Here is a 23,403-nt window from a genome sequence, read left to right as displayed (position 1 = left end):
GATGTAGTAGTTTCCTCTGATGTTTGTTATTTTGTTGATGTCATCTCTTAGATGATCGTCTATTTCCTTCCTTTGCTTCCTCCTGGAAGATAGACGGAGAGGATGTGGCAGCTTATTGATTCGTTGATGAAGACTTTTATTCCGATGCATTCTATTAGCTTTGTGTTGTAACTTGGTTGAAGCTGATGTTTTAGATTTCTTTTGACAATGATCGCAACACCACCTTTTGGTCTATCAATGCGATCAAATCGATGAATTACGTAGTCAGGATGCGAGTCTACTTTGGAGTTTGGTTTTAGGAATGTTTCCGATATGCACGCAACATCAACGTTTTGCATGCTGAGGTAGTCGAGAAATGCTAACATCTTATCTGCAAGGCTGTTAGCATTCCAGTAAATTACGTTGATTCTTTGGTGACTACAATCCATGTTGACTCATGTAGATTTTGGCAACTTTTTGGCCGATGGCTTGTTGTATCTGTTCCTCTTTTAGGTACTCTGGCTTTTTGGTGATGATTTCGATGAATGAGTTGATGAAGAACATGCATTCATCGATTGTGCCTTGGGCTGGTGAAATTTGTTCCTTTGTATTACCACTGGATGAAGGTTCAGGATCGACCTTGTTTGTTTCCAAGGTTAGTGAATTGAAGTCTAGGTCCATAATTTCTACAACCTGTGTTGAGTTCTGTTGATGATTGTTATTGGTCTTTGGCTTTGACCTGTTGTTATTTCCATTCCTTCCCCTTCTCCTATTTCTTCGGTTTTTGTTTTGATTTCCCTGATTTGAGGGTTTCTGCTGTGGATGATTATTTTGTGATTTTATGGTGACTGGTGCGGAGGTTTCAGAAGCTGGTTTTCTAGATGTTGTTGGTACCGGTTCTGGGATACTCCTAGCTGGTCTTTGTGATGTGAATTGATCAGATCCGCCTGATCGTTCACCTGCTTTTGATGTTGGTGGAGCATTCCTTTGTTGTCCAGCAGGATTTCGTGAATTCCTTTGTTGTCCAGCGGGATTTCGTGAATTCCTTTGTTGTTCACCTGATGGTCTGTTTTGATTTCGGTTGTTGTCGTTCATTGATTTAGCTTTCCACTTCTCGATTATTTGTTTCCTGATGTTGCATTCTTGAGAGATTGCTGTATGTTTCTCGCCGCAGAAGTGACACTTTAGTTTTTCGATTGGGACCTTGTTGGTTTCAATCGAAATGTAAGGACAGGTTTTTGAATCATGCTGTTCAGAGCATCTGAAACAGATTAGTGGTTTGTTACAACCACGTTGTCCATGACCAAACTGCAAACATTTCGAACAGAAAGAAGGTCCGTTACGCTTGTTGTTGTATTTAGCCCATTTTACTTTGAAGCCGTAGACACAGTTAACCTTTCGAAGGTTTTCCAAAATGTTACCTTCCTGTACTTTATTAAAATACAGAAGGTAGTTCTGGTCGTCGTCGTTTTCGTGTCTCCTTTGTTTCATTGTCATTTTGACAATTTTAACTGGTGATATGTTTTCCGTTTTCAACTCCTTTTCCAAGTCTACGATCTCCATCATTGGAAGTCCGTAGAGCACGAATTTCATCTGTGGTTCCTGGTTTGCATAGGTGTGAAAGTGGTGTTGTTTTTCTCTGAGGAGTTTGATGAATCTGTCGTAGTCGTCCCAACTCTCCGTTGATACAACTTTTGTTTTGAGTTTATCCTTTTTGACGTTGATCATAAAACTCCTGGGTTGGTTGTTGATCTGGTTCATCAACCTTCTGATCTCCTGTCCTCCACCACTAGTTATATGGATCGGTGGTGGTTTTGGTTTCTGCTGTGATGTTAGGTTGTTGTCTTTCGATGATGATGATATTTCACTTTGTTTTGGTTGTTCTGGTGCATTGCTGTTATCTCCGCTGAAGTTGAAAAATCTGTCATCGTACAGATTCATCCTGGCATTTGAGAAGTCAAATTGTTTTTTGTTGTCATCTTTCTTTTTGCTAGCACTAGATATCTTTTTGGCTGGCGCACTGAAGATTTCAAGTTGGCTGCGACGTTTTTCTGCCCTTAATGGTTGGACGAATTGATCCATTGTTGTCTGTTTTGTTTTGAGATTTTCCATCTCAATGTCATGTTGCTTTTCGTTGTTTATATCCTCGGTGATGAGAGTTGTCACGGGTGCTGAATCTTGTTGTTGAGGTTGAGATTCAGGTTGTTTTTCCGAAAGTTTTTGGTTACTTTCCTCGTTGTTGAGATTTGTTGTTGTTTCTACCATTTTGCCGAACAAGTCAAAACACGTCTGAACAAGTTGAACTGAGATTCGAAACTTTAATCTCTGTTGTTGTTATCTGGAGCTTTTGAGAATTTTGAATTAATTGCGGAGCGAATCAAAAACACGTCTGTTCCCTTTGATGGACCGATGTGAACTGTCTTTGTGATGTATATACGCGGAATTTGCAATTTGTCTGTTTCATTGACCTTAAAATTAATCTTAAAATCTTAATTTTATTTTTAAATAAGATCAAATCAGGTCAGTAGATGTAGAAACTACAACATGTTACATTGTGCTTTTGTTCTCATTTCAAGTAATGAGATTTTAAGTCTGATTATGATATCATGGTAGATGTGTCATGATAAGATCTTTAGTAATCCATCATTTTTTAAAAATTTTAATTTATTTTCGCCATGAGCAGGGATTGATACTCGATCTACTTTCTAGTACTTGAGTATAAGGAAATTATATGATGCCAATATATTATTGGTTTCTCGGGAATTGAGAATTGTGCTAATTTTATAAGAACTATTGAGTAACTCAAGTATTGAGTAGTGAGTATGATTAAAATATCAATCCCTGCTCCAACTGAGAAGGGCCGTGCATGTTGCATCTTATTGCGATCTTCATATATTGAAATGTTGCCACCACGACGACGAGGCAATATGCATCAACCTCACTTTCTAGCGGTGGAGACCGGCAATTCAAGCCACATAGTCTGGCGGAGGCGAACAAGGCTCTTTTTAATATAGGGTGCGTCGGCCTAGCTAATCGTCATCCTTAACTACAAGCTGAGAAACAATGGGAAGTCATGAGAAGTCACAACTGATCGATACAACCAGTTGAGTAAGGAAGTAGATATCTAAAATTTAAAAATGTAAAAGCTGTAATAGAACTCTGAAACTATAAATTAGAATTAAAAAAGACTAAATTTTTTTTCATATTTTTGTTTTATTTTTCATTACTTCTTCTTTTCACTTATTCGTTTCATTATCATGTTCATCATCATTGATATATTAAACCTAGATCTATTAAAAAACGATAATAATTACAATTGGTATCTTACTCACAAATTTTTATAATTTTTATTTATTTATTTATTCTTCTTATATTCACTTCAAGTAACATTAAGAGATATGTTAAATAAATTTTTTTAGTTTTTTTATTTATTTACTTAAATTTTTTACTTTTTTCATTCTTTTTCGTTTAATTTTACAGAATAATATGTAAATGAATTTTTATATATTTTTTTCATGTAGCTTTTTATATTTTCATTTATATTTTTTTCTTTCTTTTTTTTTACGAAAAAATCAAACTGAATACAAGTAAGCCTGAGAGAATAAAATACATTTTATATTTTATTTGTAGCTCTAGACTTGGTAACCAAACGGTGTTTCATTACTTTTTTACCATAAAGGTACCTTATAATATCTTCTTATTAAGTATCAGAAGATTTCTTCCTTAAATATTTTGCATCATTTCAAATTTTTACACATTTGCTACTAGCTCCGTTTTGATCTTAAGATTCTACTATATACCATTAAATACAACCATATTTGTTCAAAAATGTCACAAAATTTGTGACAATCTAACGCTACACCGCCTAGTTACCAAGTCTCAAATCTTATTTTTTTTTTGTTTCTCAATTTTTTGTGTTTTTTTCTGTGTGCAAAAAAGTTGAAGCAGCAAGAGCAGCAGCATAAAAAGTATAAAAGAAATAAGAAAGAAATGAAATTAAATAACATGTGTAGCTGTAGAAGAATGATAAAGTAAAATATATCTGTATGTATAGCTAGAATTTCATTCTTGTTTTTGTTTTTTTGTTTAGATTTCATTTCATTAATTCATTTTTTTATTTTTTTTTCTTTATAATATTCTTTTTCTCGTATACATTTTAAGGCGAATCGATTTCAGAGGTTTTTTTTCTTTAAATGTGAAAATGACAAGGCTTTTTCACTTTCGAAGTGAAAAAAGAGTTCTTTTGTGGATTTTTTAGAATGATGATGTTTGATTTGTTTTAAAAGATTAAATTGAAATTTACATTGGTTAACCCTTGGTTAAATTGCAATATCCAATGTACAAGGATGGCCAATTACATCATGTTTTATACATTCTTGATAACAATGAGCATCCAATTTACCCAAATAGTACAAATCGGGTAATTAATCCAAAATCTAACCCTTGGCTGGCGTGACTCTTACTTAGAGCAGGATTCGGTTTTAGTCCAGCACCACGCGATTTTGAACTGGACTTTATGTTTCATCCAAGACTGCATGCCTACAATTTTAGACGAACTCTACTTTTGTATATGAAATTTAAAGATTGACTAAAGCTCTAAGAATCAAAATCTTATGCTCAAAAAGTTTAAGTTTATTGGAACTTCCAAAGTGAAGAAGCCTTGACATTTCTTTCTTTTTGTCTTTATGTGGAAAGATAGATAAGAAAGAATAATAATAAATTTGTCGATGAAATTTCTTTTCTTTTCTTTCTTTCTTTCGATTTCAAAAATTGAGGAAGTGAGGTGAGGCATCGAAACAAGTTTTTGTCTTCTCATCCCTCGATTGATAAAATATTTTGTTTTTTTTTTCTCTCGCCAAAAATTCTTCTCGTATGAAATTTTTATTAATTTTTTTTTCTTCTTAAATTTTTAATCCAAAATCGTATACATCGAATGATTAGTAACATCAGTTAGTATTTAGCCAGTTTATGTATAAAACTGGTGATTGTTTACACACGTATATATAGTTTTTAAGTTGAGGCAACACTAAAATAATTTTTTTTTGGTATACCAACAGACCCTGTTTGTTACTTCTACATTTTTTTCCTCATTTATAAAAAATCTCACGATCAATATCAATCGAGTTTGAGAGAAGAAAAAGTTTTGTTTTATTCCTTCCACCTTCGTAATTTTTTTTTGTTCTTCCTCTTTTTTTAATCAAAATTTTGCATCAAAATTTCTGTTGTAAATTTTTTTTGTTACTTTCCTTCCATTGCGAGAAGAGTTTTGAAGTCATAATAATAAGAATAATAATAATATAACATATATTACCATGTTATGTTTGCAAAAATTACGTATATCGAGTTTCATTGACGCGAGATTTCGTTGTTGTCACGCTGTCTGCAAAGTTTTTACTTTTTTTTCTTTATTTCTCTTGTTTGTTTCTTTATATTTTTTGTGTTATCAATTTCGTTTAAACATCAAATAAGACAAAGAATTCTCTCTCTGACTTAACGAGGGTTTTGAAATGAATGAAGAGGAAAAAAAGATGGAAAATTGATGAACGGATTGAAAAAAAGATTTTCATGACAATAAATTTTCATTTTCTGCGAATTTTCTTGTGTTTATATGCAAAGAAAAAGTTGTGAACTTTACGTGAGTTTTATGAGACGTAAACAAAATTTTGCACAACCTTAATGAAGTTTTACTTTTATCGTGTTTTTGCTATGCTGTTGAATTTGGATTTTTTAATTCAATAAAAATATTAAAAAGTTGACATTAATTAACGTCATTATAAGAATTTTCTTCAAATATTGAAGCCATGTGCTTCAGGATTACTTTGAATCAATGCCATGCAAATAAAGAATCTAAAAATTTTAATTGACATCTATATAAAAAGTATTTGCATTCAAAAATAACATGCATTTATCAAAACTTATTTTAGTGCGTATAATTTTGTCGTATACTTAATTTACTGTTTCATTTTCAAAAATTAGACATAACTTTCGTAAGAATTTAACATTAATTTTAATTCACAAAATTTGTATACAAAAATGTTTCTGGAAATTAAAGTTTTTCTTTAGTTTCTAACTCAAACGTGTACCTTTGTAATTAAATTCCTTGTTAAATTTATGAGCTCGTAATGTGCGCATTGTTTAATTTAAGATATTTTCTTTCACGTGGCAATGGGTTGTGGACTGAAGTTGCATCTTTTTTAGCAGTTTACATCAACACTAATTTTAAAAATAATAAAAAATATAACAATTTTGTCTTTGAGTTATTTGATGTGTTTTCCTTAGTAGTTCAGTGACCATCATTGAGCATACCAAACAGCACTTGACTGCTATTACTTTGATGTACAGTTTGGGTATGTCTGTTCCAGTTTAAAGTTACTTTTGAATTGTGACTAGATTAGACAAAAATCCTACAAATAAATGCATGGCACAATTCAAAATTATCCTGCTAGCCAAAATAAAATCTTTAAAAATGATAACAAAGCAATAATAAAACAAAATAAAACAATAAGTTTTCTATTTTTTAATGCAAAAAAAGAAAAAAACTTTTATTCAACAGAAGCTTTTTTCGGAAGAAAAATAATAATAATAATAAAATAGTGAGAGAAATTATAATTTTCATTTTTGCATTTTTTTTATCAACTTAAAAATTAAAAAATTCCTTTTTTTGCTTTTTTTCTTTCAATTAAAATTTTGACAACATTATCTAAACTAAAAAAATCGCGAAAAATTAAACAATTATTTAAAAATATTTTTTCATTTTTTTGTTACTTTTTTTTTCTCATAATTCTTTCATCTATGCTAGAATCACACGAAATTGTTGCTCCTTTTCTTTTCTTATATATTTCTTTCTTTATGTTAAAAATTTGTTGTAAAATTGATACATCGTTTAATTCTTTTTTCTTTTTCTCTTAAGAAATTTGAAAGTTTTTCAAATTTATTTTTTCTAGAAGAAAAAAGAAAAGTTTGCGATTGAAAATTTCTGTGTGAAAATTTAACGGAAAAACCATTTTTAAATTTTTATGGACTCTCATAATAGTCACTGTGATAAATAGATCAACTTTAAATTGATGCTACAAAATTTAAATTTGTTGTTTTAAAGGAATCATTTAAGAAACACTTAATGTCATCAAATCTAATGATTTTCCCAAACATACTGCTTCTTAGCAACCAATTTGTGAAATTTAGTGGAGGTTAGAATTCTAGCATTAATGTTAAATTAAGCTTTAATTGGTTACTTCCATGTTAATAAACAATTATCAATTTAAATGATTATTTCCGCTAAGATTTTCACAAAAAATTTAATTTGTAAATTCGTAGGTAAAATATTTAAAATTCTCTTTATCGAAATATTTTCAATGATTTTTGAGGTTACATATTTTGGATTTATGATGGTTCTGCTTCATACTTAGGAATAAATTTTAAACTTTTCAATCAGAAGGTTACAAAATTTATTCACATGTATGCAGCTTTTATCTATGTCTTTAGGATGTGGTAACTGGTGGTGTATTGATAATTTACAAAGGAGTATCTTCAAATTCTATTCGTTTTACAAGATCATATTACTACAAAGTGCATTAAATGTGTAAAACTAACAGCATTTTTACTCCATAATACCACTCAAGTTCCATTACTAAGACATCTCTAGTCGATCAAAGAGAATAAATTATTATTATACATTTTCGGTTTTCCTTCATTTTTACTATTTTTTTCATTAAAATTAAAATGAAAATTATTAACATATTACATTACTAAAAATATACAAATTACAATAAATTTTTTAATAATAATTAAAATAACTAAATTTTTTAATCATCATTTTTTTTAAAAAAAATCTTAAGTCTGTATTAGTTAAGTTTCCTCTTTGCTGATGATGATAATGATGCATATTCGCGTTTTTCTTCAAATTTGCTGATTAATTAAACACATCGAGACTTTAATTTTCGAAAAAAATTTGTTTGCGATTTTTTTCTGGTTTTCATATCTCCATCAAAAAAATTAATAAATTAATGCTTCATTTCAATATAGTTAATTAATTATTTTCAAATTTTTTTTCTTTCATATTATTTCTTACTCTTTGCGGTGAAAAAATTAAGTTACATCTAATTTTCTTCTATTCAGTCGGTTATTGCCACTGTTCTTTTTTATATTTTTACTTTATTTTTTCTTTATACATAAATTAAATTTATCTAATATGAATCTTTCACATTTTTCTTCATTAAATTAACTTTTTTTTTTCTTACAATCGCTTTAATTTTTTTTTATATTTTTTTATCATCGTGTTTCAAATTTCATTCATTCTTCGGGAAGGATTTTCATTTTTACAGAGTTTTGTTTTGCATTTCTTTCTAGCAGCTTTGATAACAATATTTTACAAGTAATTTTTCATTCTCATTCTTTGTATGTTTTGTGTGTATGTGGTAAGAAGTGATTTCATTCTATTAACTTAGTTTCTCAATAACCAATGCGATTCTTAAAGTTTAGTTTACTTTTTGCAGCATACCTTGTATACTCCGGCATTTTAAATGTACCTTAGTAATTTTGTTCATCTCATTTTAGGTGGAAATTATTTTAAACTTATTTATGAACAAAAATGTTGAAAAAAATTGAGTTGACTTCTCTAAAATGGTCATTATTGAGATCTCATTTTCTTAATTTATTATGTCCTACCTAACTATAGGATAGACAATTATTTTGTTGAACAGCGGCAATTTCATGGCCAATACTTGTTCGTAATGGCATTTTGTAGACCAGATATGCTTAAATTGAATTCTATGGATCTTGTTCTAAAGATTGATTCTGATTAGTCTAGATTGGTCTTGAATTTTAAGTCCACATTAGAAAAATCAACTCAGGAAAATGTTTAAATTCTTGAAAATACCGAAGCTTGGTGAACATTATTAAATTTTGAATGATAATCACATAAATCCTCATTTATTACAAACTTAATGATCAAAGATGTCTTGTTTGGAGAATTCAGAACAATTTGTGTTTCTGAGATAGTCATTGGACTTATGCAATATCAATTCAATTCTGCAATTTATAAATACAACAAAAAAGCATTCCTTTAAATATTCATCACGTATTAATCTCCTTCATTCCCTCTTTCTTCTCTTCCATATCTCTTTAGATTTTTAATTAATATCAATTTTGCTCTTTTTACATTTACTTAAGTTTTGTTCCTTCTTCTTCTTTCTTTTTTCCTCTGCTCATCAGTAACACTATGTGAATGTATAATATTAAAAATATTCGAATTATTGTTGTTAGCACACAAGAGGAATAAAATCATGTATTATAATGTCGAATGAGTGAGAGAGGAAGATAGAGACATTAGGAGGGAGTGAAAGAGATAAAAAAGTGTATAATTAAACTGATTTTGTGTTCTATCACGCTGGTTATTATTTGCAGAGCTCAGTTATCTCGATTTGTTCAAGTTCACTCACATATTTTTAACCAATTATTTTCTTCGCTCTTGGTTTTGCTTGCGCTTTTCGATGTTTTTAGTTTATTTTTTACTTTTTTTTTGTTTTCATAATCATTTTCCATTTGAATCAATTGGTTTTGTATCGTGCTGCGTGCGTTTATGTTCTTATGAATCGTTGTTGTTGTTGTAGTTGTTGCTGTTGTAAAATGTTCTCTTTTTATAAATTGTAAATTGTAATTTGCTAATTATAAATACATATATAAGCTCTGGTGTCTGACTGCCATGCCATCAGCTGCCTGTCCGACCATTGGTTTTTCCTTAGCACAACATTTTTTACTCCTCTTATTTCTCTTTTTTTAACAAGTTTTTTTTTGTGCAAAAATTCCTTTTTAAATAACTAATTTAAAACTTAACACAAGCTTTGCCAGAAAAGTTATCAAGTATATGGTTTAATGATTTCTTTTTCTTTTTTTTCGTATCCAAATCTTCTTTTTACAATGATTCTTCTTTAAAAGATATAACACAACTAAAATGCTAAATAAATTCCTTATGAGATGAATGGCAATCACTGGGTAGTTGGTGAGATGTATAAGTTACAAAATGTTTTCTTTTCACATTTTTCTTCGTTCCTTTTTTGATCGATTTAATCAAAAAACGAAATTTTTCTTTCATGTGATGATCATGATGATGATTAAAATTAAGATACTGTAAAGTTTATAGAAGGGTAAGAATTAGTAAGGTTTAACCATAACAAAAATATCATTCAACTTACCATAATTTTTTGCGTTTAATTACAAGTGATGAGGATAATATTCGGCAGGTGGATAGTGATAACCTTGATGGAAAGCGGGGTCACCTGGTGGTCTGTGCATCATTTGATTGCCATCCATCATATAACTCATTGGATCTGGATAGCCGCCTGATGGTCCGGGGTGTGTGTATACTGGAAAGCAAGGAACTTTTTAATAAAACAACAAGAAAGAGTTGTCATGAGCATTTTGGTCATGAGATATTGAACATAGGATCTGTCGTTAACTAGCTGTAATCATAGTTTTTTGGGTAGCATAATGGATATTGACTAAAATTTAACATAAAATGCAAGTAATAATGGTGCGAAGATTATGAACATAAAAGTCTAAATGACATAAAACTTGAAAAATATTGAAAATTTTTGCAGCTTACTGTGTGCACTTAAGATAAATAGCATCAATAACGACCTTAGAAATTTTTTTCTTCAATTTCTCGTCCACATCCTTCTTTCCTATTCTCATCCTATTTCGGATGTTTTTCATATTACAAAACACAATTTTCAACTTATACATATAGAAAATCCATTTTCAATAAATTTTGCAATTTTTTTTTTGGCTAAACACATTTTATGTATGTGTCGATATGTGAACGAAAATGGGTATAAGAAAAGAAGGCAGTGGCAAGAAAACCCTAACTCTAATAAACAACAGAATAAATTCTTCTTTTCCAGTGAAGCGTTGTCATCACAAAATGCTCGTTTCTAGCCCGGAAAGATTTTGGGGAGGTGAAATCAAGTGGAGAAAAATATTTTTATGCTGTAAAGAATATTGCCCCAATACTTATGGTTCTTGCAGAGAATGAGAAAGAGTCAAGATGTTCCGGATCGCATTTCCTGTTTCCGTTAAAGTCTAATTCTAAATAATACATTTTCCATGTTATATCTTTAATGTTGATACTCTCTATTCTTATGCACATATATAAATATTTTTGTGGGATATTGAAGAACTCTGTTATATTCTTGTCCTTTGCTTTGCCAAGCCTTCAATTCATTCATTCATACATTTACTGCTCCTGCCATTTGCCATTTGCAATGTTTACATTTTCAATATATCCCAGATTTATTCGGAATATTAAAAAATGTGTATAATATCCATCAATAGATATAAATCTTCTTATTTGTTGAACATAAATCTTCATAGACATCAGAGCCATAAAAACATAAGATTTTCATCCAAGTGATCTCATCTCTCTCATATTTATGTGCTATATGGATGTAAGCAACATCTCTTTTTCTTATACAATTTTTTCCCATTTCATTTCATTCCATTTCTCGACTTTCGACCCTTTATGATGATGCTACTGCTGATGCTATTGCTCGTGCTTAATACTTCATATGAAATGTATATACATGTACATATATACAGATTGAAAAGGGAAAAATGAATCCGGTGCGGATGGAAAAATGATATATTTGTTGATATGAAGGATAAATGCGGCAAAAGACGGATTTATGAAATTTCATATATGGATTTTTATATGACTGCTGATGATGATGATGGCATTACTATGAAATCTTTTATATTTTGAATGTGAAAATTATTTTCCTTTCCTTTTATTTTGTCACATATTAGTTTTGATTTTTGTAGCAAGGTTTATTGGATTTTTGAGTTCCTCTATAGAACATTTTATGAACAAAAGATTGAGACTTATTCGTGCAAAAATGTTTTTTGCTTGAAATTTCTTGCTAATAAAGTGTTTACTGTAATTACATTAATTTACATGGCTATTCATTCGATAACAAAACAAAATCTCTTGTAATATTCGTAAGCAGCTCTCTAGGTGTAGATATAAGGCAATAAAGCAATTAAATTTGACGGTATAAAGCACATAAAGTCATTTTATGTGTACATAAACATATTATCATAATACAGACATATTCAAATATAATAATAGTATCAACAATGTCAGTCAGTCAGTCCCTAACAACCAATTAAAGTATCATGTCTGCTTGAATAAAATTAATGTTGGTATCTATTCTTTCTTCTTACTCTTATTGTTATTACTTTTTTCATTCTTCTTATTCTTTCTCGCCTGCTTTGCTACTCCTCATAATGTCAATTACCCTCTATGGTATTTAAATGTTAACCAGAGAAAAGGCATTGTAATATGTTTAAAAGTAACTGAATATAGATATATAAATACTCATTTTTGGTAATTTTTTACACCAACAACATAAAATTCATTGCAATTTCTAACATCCAGAGATGGCAAAAAAGGTCTACTTTTGTGGTCTTTAAGTGTCAATTCATACTCCATCCATCGACTCTTTTACAAAAACTAACGTAAATTTGTCTCGGCATTGACTTTCCAAAAAATTAAATAGTCAAGGAGAATTTTAAGAAGAAAAACCTTTTGGTTAGATTCAAAAAGGCATTTGCCTGGTATAGATTCCAAAAATTAAACATTAAAAAGATGTCCGAATGGTTTATTTTGGTTTTTTTCTCCTCTCAAATGTGTATGTGTATTATTTACACAATGATAAATGATTTTGGGGACGTTAATTACTCCCAAAACTGTCGTAATTTTTATGTTCATTGTCCTTCTCACTCATTTATGCTTTTGAGAATGTAGAATGGAGAGAGAGTTAAAGAACTGTCCAACAAAAACATATTCGACATGTTACATTAATATTATTATTTAGAAAATGCTTTCATGATTTTCCATGTATAAATATTTCAACTAAGAAGTATCAATATACACCTTCTCATTCTCTACATGTGTCCCTTAAGAATTAAAACACACAACAACAGCTCCTCATACGCACATGATAGTCATTTGCCTGTGCACACGATATAATTTCTAACTCACTAACTATCCTTTTCCAATTAATTTCAAATGAGATAAATGCGTTTCATATTACCGTCATGTACATTCTGCCATGTTATTATGTTTGTGGAAGATATGTGAATTAACTCACTATAATTTGTAATTTACACGTAAAGGAAAAAATTGCTGTTTTTACTCTTGATTATTTATAAACATATTGGACATGATATGAGAATGTTGAACTTGAACGAAGGACAAATTATCACTAATGTGAATAATTAAGAGTGATATCTTTTTAAAGGAATATTCGTGGTCAACGATACATGAAAGTATTTCTCCCTAACAGGTAAAGAGCAGGCTTTCATGGTACAGAAAGACTACTACGGTACCTAAAAGCAGTTTTTTTGCCTGTTAAGGTCTAATGCGGAAGCTATTTAATTATACTTTAAGAGTCATGCCATAAGTGTGAATTATTTTTCTAAATTTTTGCAAAACATTCAAAGATTTTTAATTAATCATTCACCTTAATTTGTACGATTTTAAGCACGTGTAACCTTATTGCCATATTTCATCGTTCGGTAATTGAACGCAATGTTTTCTTTATTTTTTTTAATGCGAGCAAATTTTTAGATCTTATTATAAGATAATATGGTATATAATTGTATATTTCAGAAGACTTGAAAATTCTAGAATAAAATCATACCCAAAATTTATTCCACCTTTGTTCGGTATTGTGAAAAATCTCATTATAAGTCTGCAAAATTTCAGTTAATTCCATATATTCGCTTCTGTTTGAAAGAAGTAAAGAAGTGAAAAATAAAAAAATTTTCCTGCCTTTTTAACCATAGAAATGTGGTATAATTAAAAACAGATAAAAATCTACTCATGGAATTAAGAAATGAAAGCAACTTTTTAGAGTCATGCTGAATGAATGAATAAATAAATTGAGTAAAAAAAAGTTCAGCATTAAATTATTCATTGAACTCAAACACACATACATAAAAAAATCTAAATAAACACGAGAAAGATTTTGGTTTCAAAAATTCCAAAAGAGATTTATTACATTTGCGCTTTGCAAATCACACAGTGGATAGTCAAAAATTTGAAAATGGAGTCATGTCGCCCATTATGTTTTATTATAATTAGCCATGCCAATGAATTGTGTTTATATGTACTCTACATAATGCAAAGAGGGAAAATTGGGAGAATTTCACGCACTCCAAACTAATTTTCCACCTCACCTTATCCCACCCATCAACCGCACCGTGTTTTTACATAGAAAATGAACATAATAAACCATTATGGATTCACATGTAGAATAGAGTAGAATTTTGAAGTGAGAAATAGCATCATTTTAACTAATTTTAATTAATGTTCAAATGCAATTTGTATTTGTTATTCATAACCTTTTTTCTCACATGCTTTATGATATGTTTTATCGTTATATGATACGACCAAAAACACAGAATTTTTGAATAGTTTGAGTTGAGTGGCATAGAACATTTTTCTATCTAAAATTTTTTTTTCCGGAGAAAATTGGCTAATGGACTGTGGAAATTTTTAATTTATTAAAATGCATTACGCTTTATTTGTTTTTCTCTGTTGCAAATCCACAAACAAAAAAAAAATAATTCTAAAATGGAATTTCAGAAAATTCATAATAGTCGTGGTAATCAACCCTGATTTGTGCGGTGTAAATTAAAAATTGATTTACCCTCTCAATTAATACATGTAAATTTTGTGCACAAAATGTTCAAATTGATTTTAGAAATAATGAAACAGAAAAAAGTCAATTTTTAGACAGAGGTTGGGATGGCGAGAAAATACTTTGATTACAGCTAATTGCTTATTTATAGGAGGCATTATTCAATTATCTATGCTATTTAGCTAATTTAATTACCTGCTCTATTTGATTGGTCAATCATTGGTTGTACGATTCTCCGTCTGGCATTAATAAACCTGTAATGATAAAATAAAATAGGATTATAATATTTTTATATATAGACTACTGAAATGTATAATGTTGATGGAGTTAAAGTATTTAAGGAAGCATAAACTTATTATTTCAATATATAAATCGACAAGAAATCTCTGTGCATTATAAAAATTTGATTTTCCTTAATCCTTCAAGGAAAGTCCGAAAATTACAAAACATCACCGATATCAAAAATCAAGGAACATCCCTTCTTTTCCTTTTTCATTTCATCCGTATTGATGATAATATAGTAAGATGATTGGCAGAAAAACCACATCTATAATGCACTCACACACACACAAACTGATCATGAATTTTTTATGAGATAAAATTGAAAAAAAATTCCTTTTTCAACATTACTTCTGCCTGTGTGTATATTTTGTATATTGGAAAACAAATTTTGATATATGAATAATTTATAAAATGTCTATACGATACATATTTATTGGGGATTTTCTTCTTATTCAATTGAAATCGATCTTGTACCTTTTTTTTCTTTGGGTATTTTCAATTTTTTGTGGAAAATTAAGAAATAAAAAATTCCTTAAGGATTAGATGAAAATTGTGGTAAATAAAATTGAGAATCTCGTGAGGATTCAAAGACACATTTAACTATGTTAAATGGAATGAAAAGAAGTTAAACTTGATGTCAAAAGAAGAAAAAAATTTCACATTACAACAGAAATGATGAAAAACTTTTTAAAAGCAAACATAAATGCTCCAGAATGGAAAAGTCGAAACTACTTTAACTATTGAAGTAAAATATTCACAAACTTTTCAAAAAGGAAACTTAATCGGGCGTGGATCGACAAACATTGACAGTTTAACTGGAAAGTTTATGTTCAGAGCATTGTCATGCTAGAAAATTTTCAAAATTTATTGAAAAAATTTAGAGTTTATAAAGGAAATTTATAAAGGACCTGACAGCATGAAAAATTTTCAATATTACTTCAAGTTGCAATTTCAAGTATAGCTTATCAATAATTTAAACACAAACATTACACTGAGTGCAACAGCTTGTAGATATCACTAACTAAGCACACAAGTCCTTAATAAGTTCATAATAAAATTAACAAGTTCAATGACTTTGTGTAAAGTAATAATTTTCAAGCGTTAGCAAATGAAATGATTTGACATCTTGCTCGTTTGTTTTAATGAAGAAATAAAGTTACTGGATGTATTGCAAGTTTAATTTACAAATGTAATACATTCATTATGATAATTAATTTATGATTGAAACTAAAAACTTTAAATTCAAATTTCAGCTCCATACATATACTTCAGTGTCAGACGCAACAAGACTGTTTTGATGTAAATGACATGGCAATTATTTTACAGATCTCATTTGCTATTAAATATGAAATTAAGTCGGTTTAATGTGCCAAAATTTATCCCTTTCTCGATTTAAGTTTTCTATCCATTAAAGTTGAAAAGTCAATTTTCCGTATCCTTAGTGCTTCTCTCTTTCTCAATTCCATCTTTAACTTCATTTTTTAAAATTTTTTCATTTCATTTCTCATTCATTTTATTTTATGCTCTGAGTATTGTGTATAAAACTCTTGTACTGTTTTTCTCGATCCAAATGATACATTCATTAATCACACAATGTGACAACTTATGCTTGACTGCTTTAAAAGATTTTTTTTTTTTTCAAAAAAACGAATGAAATTTTCTTCAATTTGAAGACTGACTGCAATAAGAAAAAGAAAATTTTGTGGATAGTCAAGGGAATTTCTTCATTCTTCAAGAAAAAATTCATTTCCACCCCTTTTGATATCTTGTTTTTATTTTTGTTATAATGTGCTTAACACAAGACATTCATTGCCAAACATAAACTATTTTTATAGAGAGTTCGATTTTGAGAATGTGATATAACGAACTGAGGCAACTGATGTGAGTCCTCCTTGTTCTTGTTCTTCCCACTTTTCAAATCAATACAGAATATTCTGAGACTATTTTTGAGAGAATTTGAAATATAAAATTTTTACCAATTTATAATGTTGACAATGCAAATAGTTGATTTATTCTTGACAAATTTATATAAATTTTTGGGTAATCCATTGAATAATCCCTTTACTCTTGGCTCATCTTAGTTCCTTCAAAGTATCTCAAGCAGACAAGGAATATTTTCAATTATATTGAGCGTGGTGCTCATTTACGTGAGTATGCTCACTGTCTCTTAGGTAATACCGCAAAAACTCTCAAAACAGCGCCTTTAATCGTAAAGAATCTTAATTACTTTGCATCATTAACTTGCCTCTTCCCTTTATTTTCGTATAATTTTATTTTTAATGTCATTTACTTGAACTGTTTATCTCTTATAGATTACATTTCTCACTGCTTGCCGCTTGAATATTTTTATGCCTGCTGTTTATTTTGCAAGCATTCACAACACCAACAACAAAAAACATGATGGAAGTAAGGAGAAGTGGAAAAATTGTAAAAGTAACGGAGAATTTTCAAGTCGTTTAATTATTTTAATCAAATTTTATATCATTTCGATGTAGGAACATTAATCATGTTGCCTGTGTGTATTATGTGAATGAATAACACACAAAAAAAAACTGTAAAGGAAGAAGGAGAAAATTCTTCATGGGTGAATGAAATGAGATGAGTACATTTTTAATACTTAAAGCGTAGTAAGAGAGGGTGTAATGGTTTCTATCGCTTCTTCCTTTTTTTTCTTATTCTGTAAATTGTTATTATTGTTACTGTTGCTTGTCTAGTTAAAAAGGAAGAGAGCAAGACTCGAAATATGTAAATTACAAGGAAGAAAAATATTTTAACAGTAAGCAGCAGTAACATCAAGTCAACATAGCTGAAAAGAAATTCTTTCATTTTCTTCACATAGGAAATGAGATAAAACAGACACACACTCGGCACTGTGACAACAACAAGCGAGAAAGAGCGAAAATGAATGAATAAATGAATGAACGAGACACACAAATGAGTGTAATGGCATAGGCAATGTGATGTTATTAATAAATAAGTAAATTTATGTTAATGCACGAAATAAAATAAAGGAAAAAAATTATAAACAATTTTAAATAAAGCGCGCATCTCATCTCAATGTTTGCACATTTCTTCTTGTTTATATTTGCACTTATAAATATGTGCCGGCGTGATGTGAAGGAATTGTATCAAATGGAAATAAAACTCGTTTAGCGTGAGAATAGATAATTACACTTTTTTTTCGTACACATATCCATATATTAATTTGAAAGTTTTTTTCTACGCGTAATTAGGCATTTATGAAGCAGCTTACTTCCAACTTGCTGCTTGCTCTCTTTGCGCCATATTAATTCTTAATTCACAAAATTGCCATAAATCATGCACACCACATGATACGTCATTTCGACATAAAATTTATGTTAATACAAATTTTCGGCGATCGGTAACATAAATTGCTACAAACACGGGACTATAAATAATATCATAATCATAACTCTTCAACAGATGGTACATGGTACTTGCTACCATTTTCATTCCTTCTCTCTCACTCTTCCCTTCTTGTCTTTCTCATTTACTTTTTTTTGTTGGCTTTTAGCACAAAAACAAGTAAAAAGAACTTTTTTTTTGGAAATTATTTTAACACACCAAAATAAATGGAAAATTATTTGTATAGTAAGTGGAGCAAAAAGAAGTGCTGGAAAATTTCTCTGTTGTCTGTTAAACTTCTTGAACTTTTTAATTTTCATTCCTATTTTTCAAAAAGTTCTTAACTGTAGAAAAAAACTTTGCAATCAACCAAAACTCCATCCCCAGCCATCGAATCTACATCATCATCATCATCATCATCACCAACTTCTTTTTCTTGTACTTCTATCTTCAGCTCTTCTCTAATGATAAATGGTTTCATTTTTGAATTTATGTATATTAAAATGCAATGTATATTTTTTTAAAATATTCTTTTTTTGTTCCTTATGCTGTGTCGAAAATTACATTTTCATTTTGATGTTGCAACACATTTTCGATACCAAACAGTAGCAGCAGTGGGACAAAAAAATATGAAAATTGTTTTGTTGAAAATGTGAAAATATGTTGCCATCATAGAGAAACACATTATAAAATAGGTATAGAGAGATAGACGAGAGAACAAGTTAAAGGGAAACATTAAGTGTAGGAAGGGAACAAAAGAGCAAGTGGGTTCAAATCGATCATTTTGGTGTTTTCTGTTACTTTTCTTTTCCTCTCCAACCCACTTTTTAGGTTCATGTTTTTATAGTCCCGTCTTAATAGAGTTATATTGTACGTTTCATGTTTTTCTTATTCCACAAACGCAGTCAGTCATTTTCTGTGGAAACATTTGTTGCAAATAGCATTGAAATGTGTAAGTAAGAAGGGCTTTTAACTCAGTTTATATTAAAAAGAGATATTTTTGAAGAAAATTTGATAAGGAGGTGAAAAATATTTAATTTAATTCCAGAATTATTAAAGAACCTCAAATGAGGGTTTCAGCAAATGACTTATTTTGACGACACTATATAGTTATACCTTAAAAAGTCATAATTTTTTTTACTATAGACGATAAAGAACAAGTCAATTTGAGATGTTAAAGGTGAGCAGGTTTAATAAAAATTTATCTTTTTCGTCATGATGCAATATGTTTTTCCGAATATTCCAAAATATGATTTTTCTAGCTCAAAAACAATATGTATATTATATCTACATAAACATTGAAAGGAGGCAAAGAGATGTTTTTCTGCAAGTGATGATGACGTCTACAAGTCAACAACAATGGTTATTATTCGCAGTGCGACAACATGTTGCGATAACTACCCATAGATTCAAAATGATATGAAAATAAATTTGTTTAAACTGTCATTTTGTGATTCTTCCTTTCCTTGCCGGAATAATCTATGACTCTAAGCAGCAGTAGCAGGAGCATATTTATAAATATTTTTATGTGTTTCTATAGATCTCTCATTCACTCTCTTTTTGCTACTTGCAATACGTATACTTTTTGCATGAGTTACCATTTTCAAATAATCATGATGTCTAAACGCAAATAAATCAAAATGAAAATATGTTGTGCCTGCTTTGGCATGAAAAAGAGAGATGAGAATGAAAAAAAAAAAACTTTTCCTTATAAAAACAATTTTTCTCGACTTTAACAAGTGTGTTGTGCTGTATGTACACACAAAATCATAAGAATCCATGCGCCGCTATAAATCTTTCATAAAAATATTTTAATTAATTTTTTTCGTTCCCTCTTGATCCAAAGATTACATTTGTGATGTAGAAAATATAAAGCCGAGATTTGGAATGTGTCGTAAAAAACAAAAGCGAGATGGAAAAAAAAGAATGGGAAAAATAGAAGAATGAGAATTGCTAATTTTAATGTAACGCAATTTTCTTGGACTATAATTTCAGTACGTGATGTAAAACATCTGTTGACAGACTTTTAATTTTTTCAGCTCATTCTTTTCTTGCTTTGTCGTCATGATGATGACGATGATCATCAATGTCGTTGATTGTTGTTCCTTTTATTGTTTAACAGAATTGTCCAAATGAAACAAATAATAATAATAATATAAAAAATTATATTTATATAGAAACATAAAGTAGTACCGGATTTAAGAGACCGAAAAATTCCAATTATTGCTGCTTTTCCTTGCGATATACACAAAAAAGTATATATCGTAATTTTACTTGACCCTCTACTATACTTGGTGGACCAATTTTTCTCTCCTTATTTCAAAAATATATGAACAAAGTTAAGAAGAATGGAAAAGGAGAGATGGAACATTTTTTTTGTATTACAAATATGGAAGCGAAATCGCATCAACATTCAACAAACATTATTTAATAAACAATAAATTTTTTTTCCTCTTTCCTATTTCTGAGCATAAGAAAAAATTGGAAGCACACAAGAAGTAGCAGAATAAATACGAAATGAAGTCATGTAAAAAAGAAATTTAAGGTTCACATTAAATGCTATTTAAATGTATAGGATATAAAGACCTTTATAATACCAATAATGGGAGCAGAAAATTCTCCTTCTTAAATGCGTATGAAAATGAAATTCAAAATACTCAATTTCATATACAGGACATTTTCTCTTTACCAATCATAAAGGGGCAATTGCTATAGCTTCTTATAAGGATGATAATAATCAAAAACTCAAGTTTCTATTTATATTCTTGATATCATGTAAATAGACATATATGTTCATGTAATTTCAAATATAAATTTATGGATTGACCTTCATTAGTTACAAATGTTTAAGGATCAACAAAATAGAAATTCATGGTAAGTATGCAATGATTAAAGGTCGATCTGTTGGTTAGATGACTTGCGAAACCTATTTTTATGCTTACATACTTTTACTAAGTTTCAGTAATCTTGAAGTGATAAGCGAAGCTATATTGAACTTTTAAAGGTAGTTCATGTCAATCAAAAAAGTTTTTTACTGGAAAAACTATTTTGGAGATTCTATTTGTGTTACTTTCATTAAGAAATAAATTCAGTGCATAGAATTTCAATGACTTAATCTGGAAATCAGATCCGTCAAGCTAAAAATGCTTAAAACAAATATACTATTCCTATACAAATGATTTCACTTACAAAAAAAAAAACAACAGAAGCCGAATTTCCTTTCCGAAAATTCAAGAAAGAGAATTCATCATCCGATTTTGGTATTAGTGCACCTCCAGCAGACTTAAACTTCATTATTATTTCAAAATACAAGATTATTTTCGTCGTTTATGAAATTTACACATTTTTGTCATCAATCATATCAGCCTTTTAGTTACGGTACCGAGTGAAAATTTACACATTGTTGACCCCTGTGTTGCCTGTGCTTGTTAAATTTATTTGTTTCTTTCCTACTCACTCAAAAAATAAAAGAAATCGTCTCAATTACGTTCATTATTTTTTGTGTGCTTCTTCATATTTAAAAATCTTTCAATAGTACAAAAAATGCTGATCATTATAAAATGAAAAAAGCGCTTGCGCTTGCATTTCCAGACACAAATCGGAAGGAAAAGAAAAAGGAAAAAAGTCCATTTTTGATTTATTCAATCCCAAATAATAAACAGTAAGGAAAATCATACAAAATATGAAAGATTATTGCATTATATTGTCCAATAATCTTTCAGCTAGTGCTTATTATCACAATATTCTCTCGTATTGATGAGACTTAGAACTTTTTTTCACCCTTCAATTCCCAAAGTACCCAATTAAAAAAGAAAATTTCTTTTTCGTCTGTTCTGATGAGCATGTGAATTGTTAAAATAGGAAATATTATACAGTTTTTGATGCTCCTTTTTGTGGTTCTTTCAGATCAAGTCAATTCAGCATTTTAGAGACTCGTATGCGGCTAACGATGAGATATCCCAAGAAAATATATATATTTTAATAGGCAAGATACAATATCAAAACTTATTATTTTTATTTCTATTTGATATTCAAACACCCACTCACGCTCATTTCTCGCCCTTATTCGTTCAGATATATAAATTTTCTTCTAACAAACACCATAATGACAGGCAGAATGAATGAAAAAAATAGAAAGAAAAGTATTTTTTTGAAAGAAAAAAAACGAGGAAAAAGCAGCAAAAATCGAAGTGAAATATATTAATAAATAAATTGAATTTTACTCGAACGCAGCATATAGAAAAGCAGTGAAACTAGGGCGGGGGTGGAAAGAATTATAGCAAATAAATATTCCATAGAGGTATCGAGAGTTTTATTATCATTTTCTGCCGTTTGCTATTTTTTTCACTCAATAGTATCTTCATCAATGTATCTAGGTAGGCACAGCTTGGGAATTTTCACTTGCATGAAAATAAAATTAGTTTTTCCTCTCTCCCTTTCTCATGCCTCTTCCACACCATCAACTGCCATGTGATGAAATTTTTTTTAAATGAAGCAATTATAATTTCTTCTCTTCGTGCATAAACATGAGGTGAATATAAACATCCTGATTATAGGTTGATGGCAAATTGCTTACATCTCATCAATAAATTAATTTTATATTACATTTTTTTCTGAGTGTCATTGTCGCACCGCCTTTTATTACACATCGTTCATTATCACAGCCAATATAACATTGTGAAATGCATGCATTATTATTCAATGTGATTTCACAATTACACCAAAGAGCTATGTTATAAAATAAAGCGATTGTACATTTTTTAAATTAAATGTAAGGTCAATATCGAAAATTAAAGAGGCTGATTGTATGCAGCGCTTTTAAATAGCATTTGCTTTTATTTCATGCGGATAATGAGTGTCGAGAAACACAATTAAACTGAATAAACTTAATGAAGCGACTAGACAAATCTTCACATGCAAATTTTCAATAAAACAATTCTCAAAAAAATCAAGCTGCAAAAATGAATAAATAAAAAATTGAATGAACGACGACGACGACGAGCGAAGAGGAATTTAACAACAATAGCTAAATGAAATTCATTATCACCAGACTGTGAAGAGCGTAAAAAGGGCTTGT

General features: G+C 29.6%; 1 protein-coding gene across 1 annotated transcript in view; it reads right to left on the bottom strand.

Moving 5' to 3' along the window:
• Window positions 1-3,502: 3,502 nt before the first annotated feature.
• LOC139096138 (homeobox protein homothorax-like) overlaps window positions 3,503-23,403 on the bottom strand; it is a 77,089-nt gene continuing 57,188 nt past the window's right edge. The window contains exons 5-7 of the mRNA XM_070647788.1: window positions 14,874-14,932; window positions 10,170-10,340; window positions 3,503-10,102 (exon numbers count right to left, since the gene is read on the bottom strand). Coding sequence (XP_070503889.1) covers window positions 10,189-10,340; window positions 14,874-14,932 — 211 coding nt within the window. The 3' untranslated portion in view covers window positions 3,503-10,102; window positions 10,170-10,188. The remainder of the gene's footprint in view (window positions 10,103-10,169; window positions 10,341-14,873; window positions 14,933-23,403) is intronic.

This window comes from Chironomus tepperi, unplaced genomic scaffold (genome assembly GCF_022539635.2).
Source record: "Chironomus tepperi strain 1889 unplaced genomic scaffold, CSIRO-AGI_Ctep_v1 contig_376, whole genome shotgun sequence".
In the NCBI taxonomy this organism is placed as follows: Eukaryota; Metazoa; Arthropoda; class Insecta; order Diptera; family Chironomidae; genus Chironomus; species Chironomus tepperi.
The sequence above is the reverse complement of the archived record's forward strand: the minus strand, read 5'-3'. Positions and strand labels throughout refer to the sequence as shown.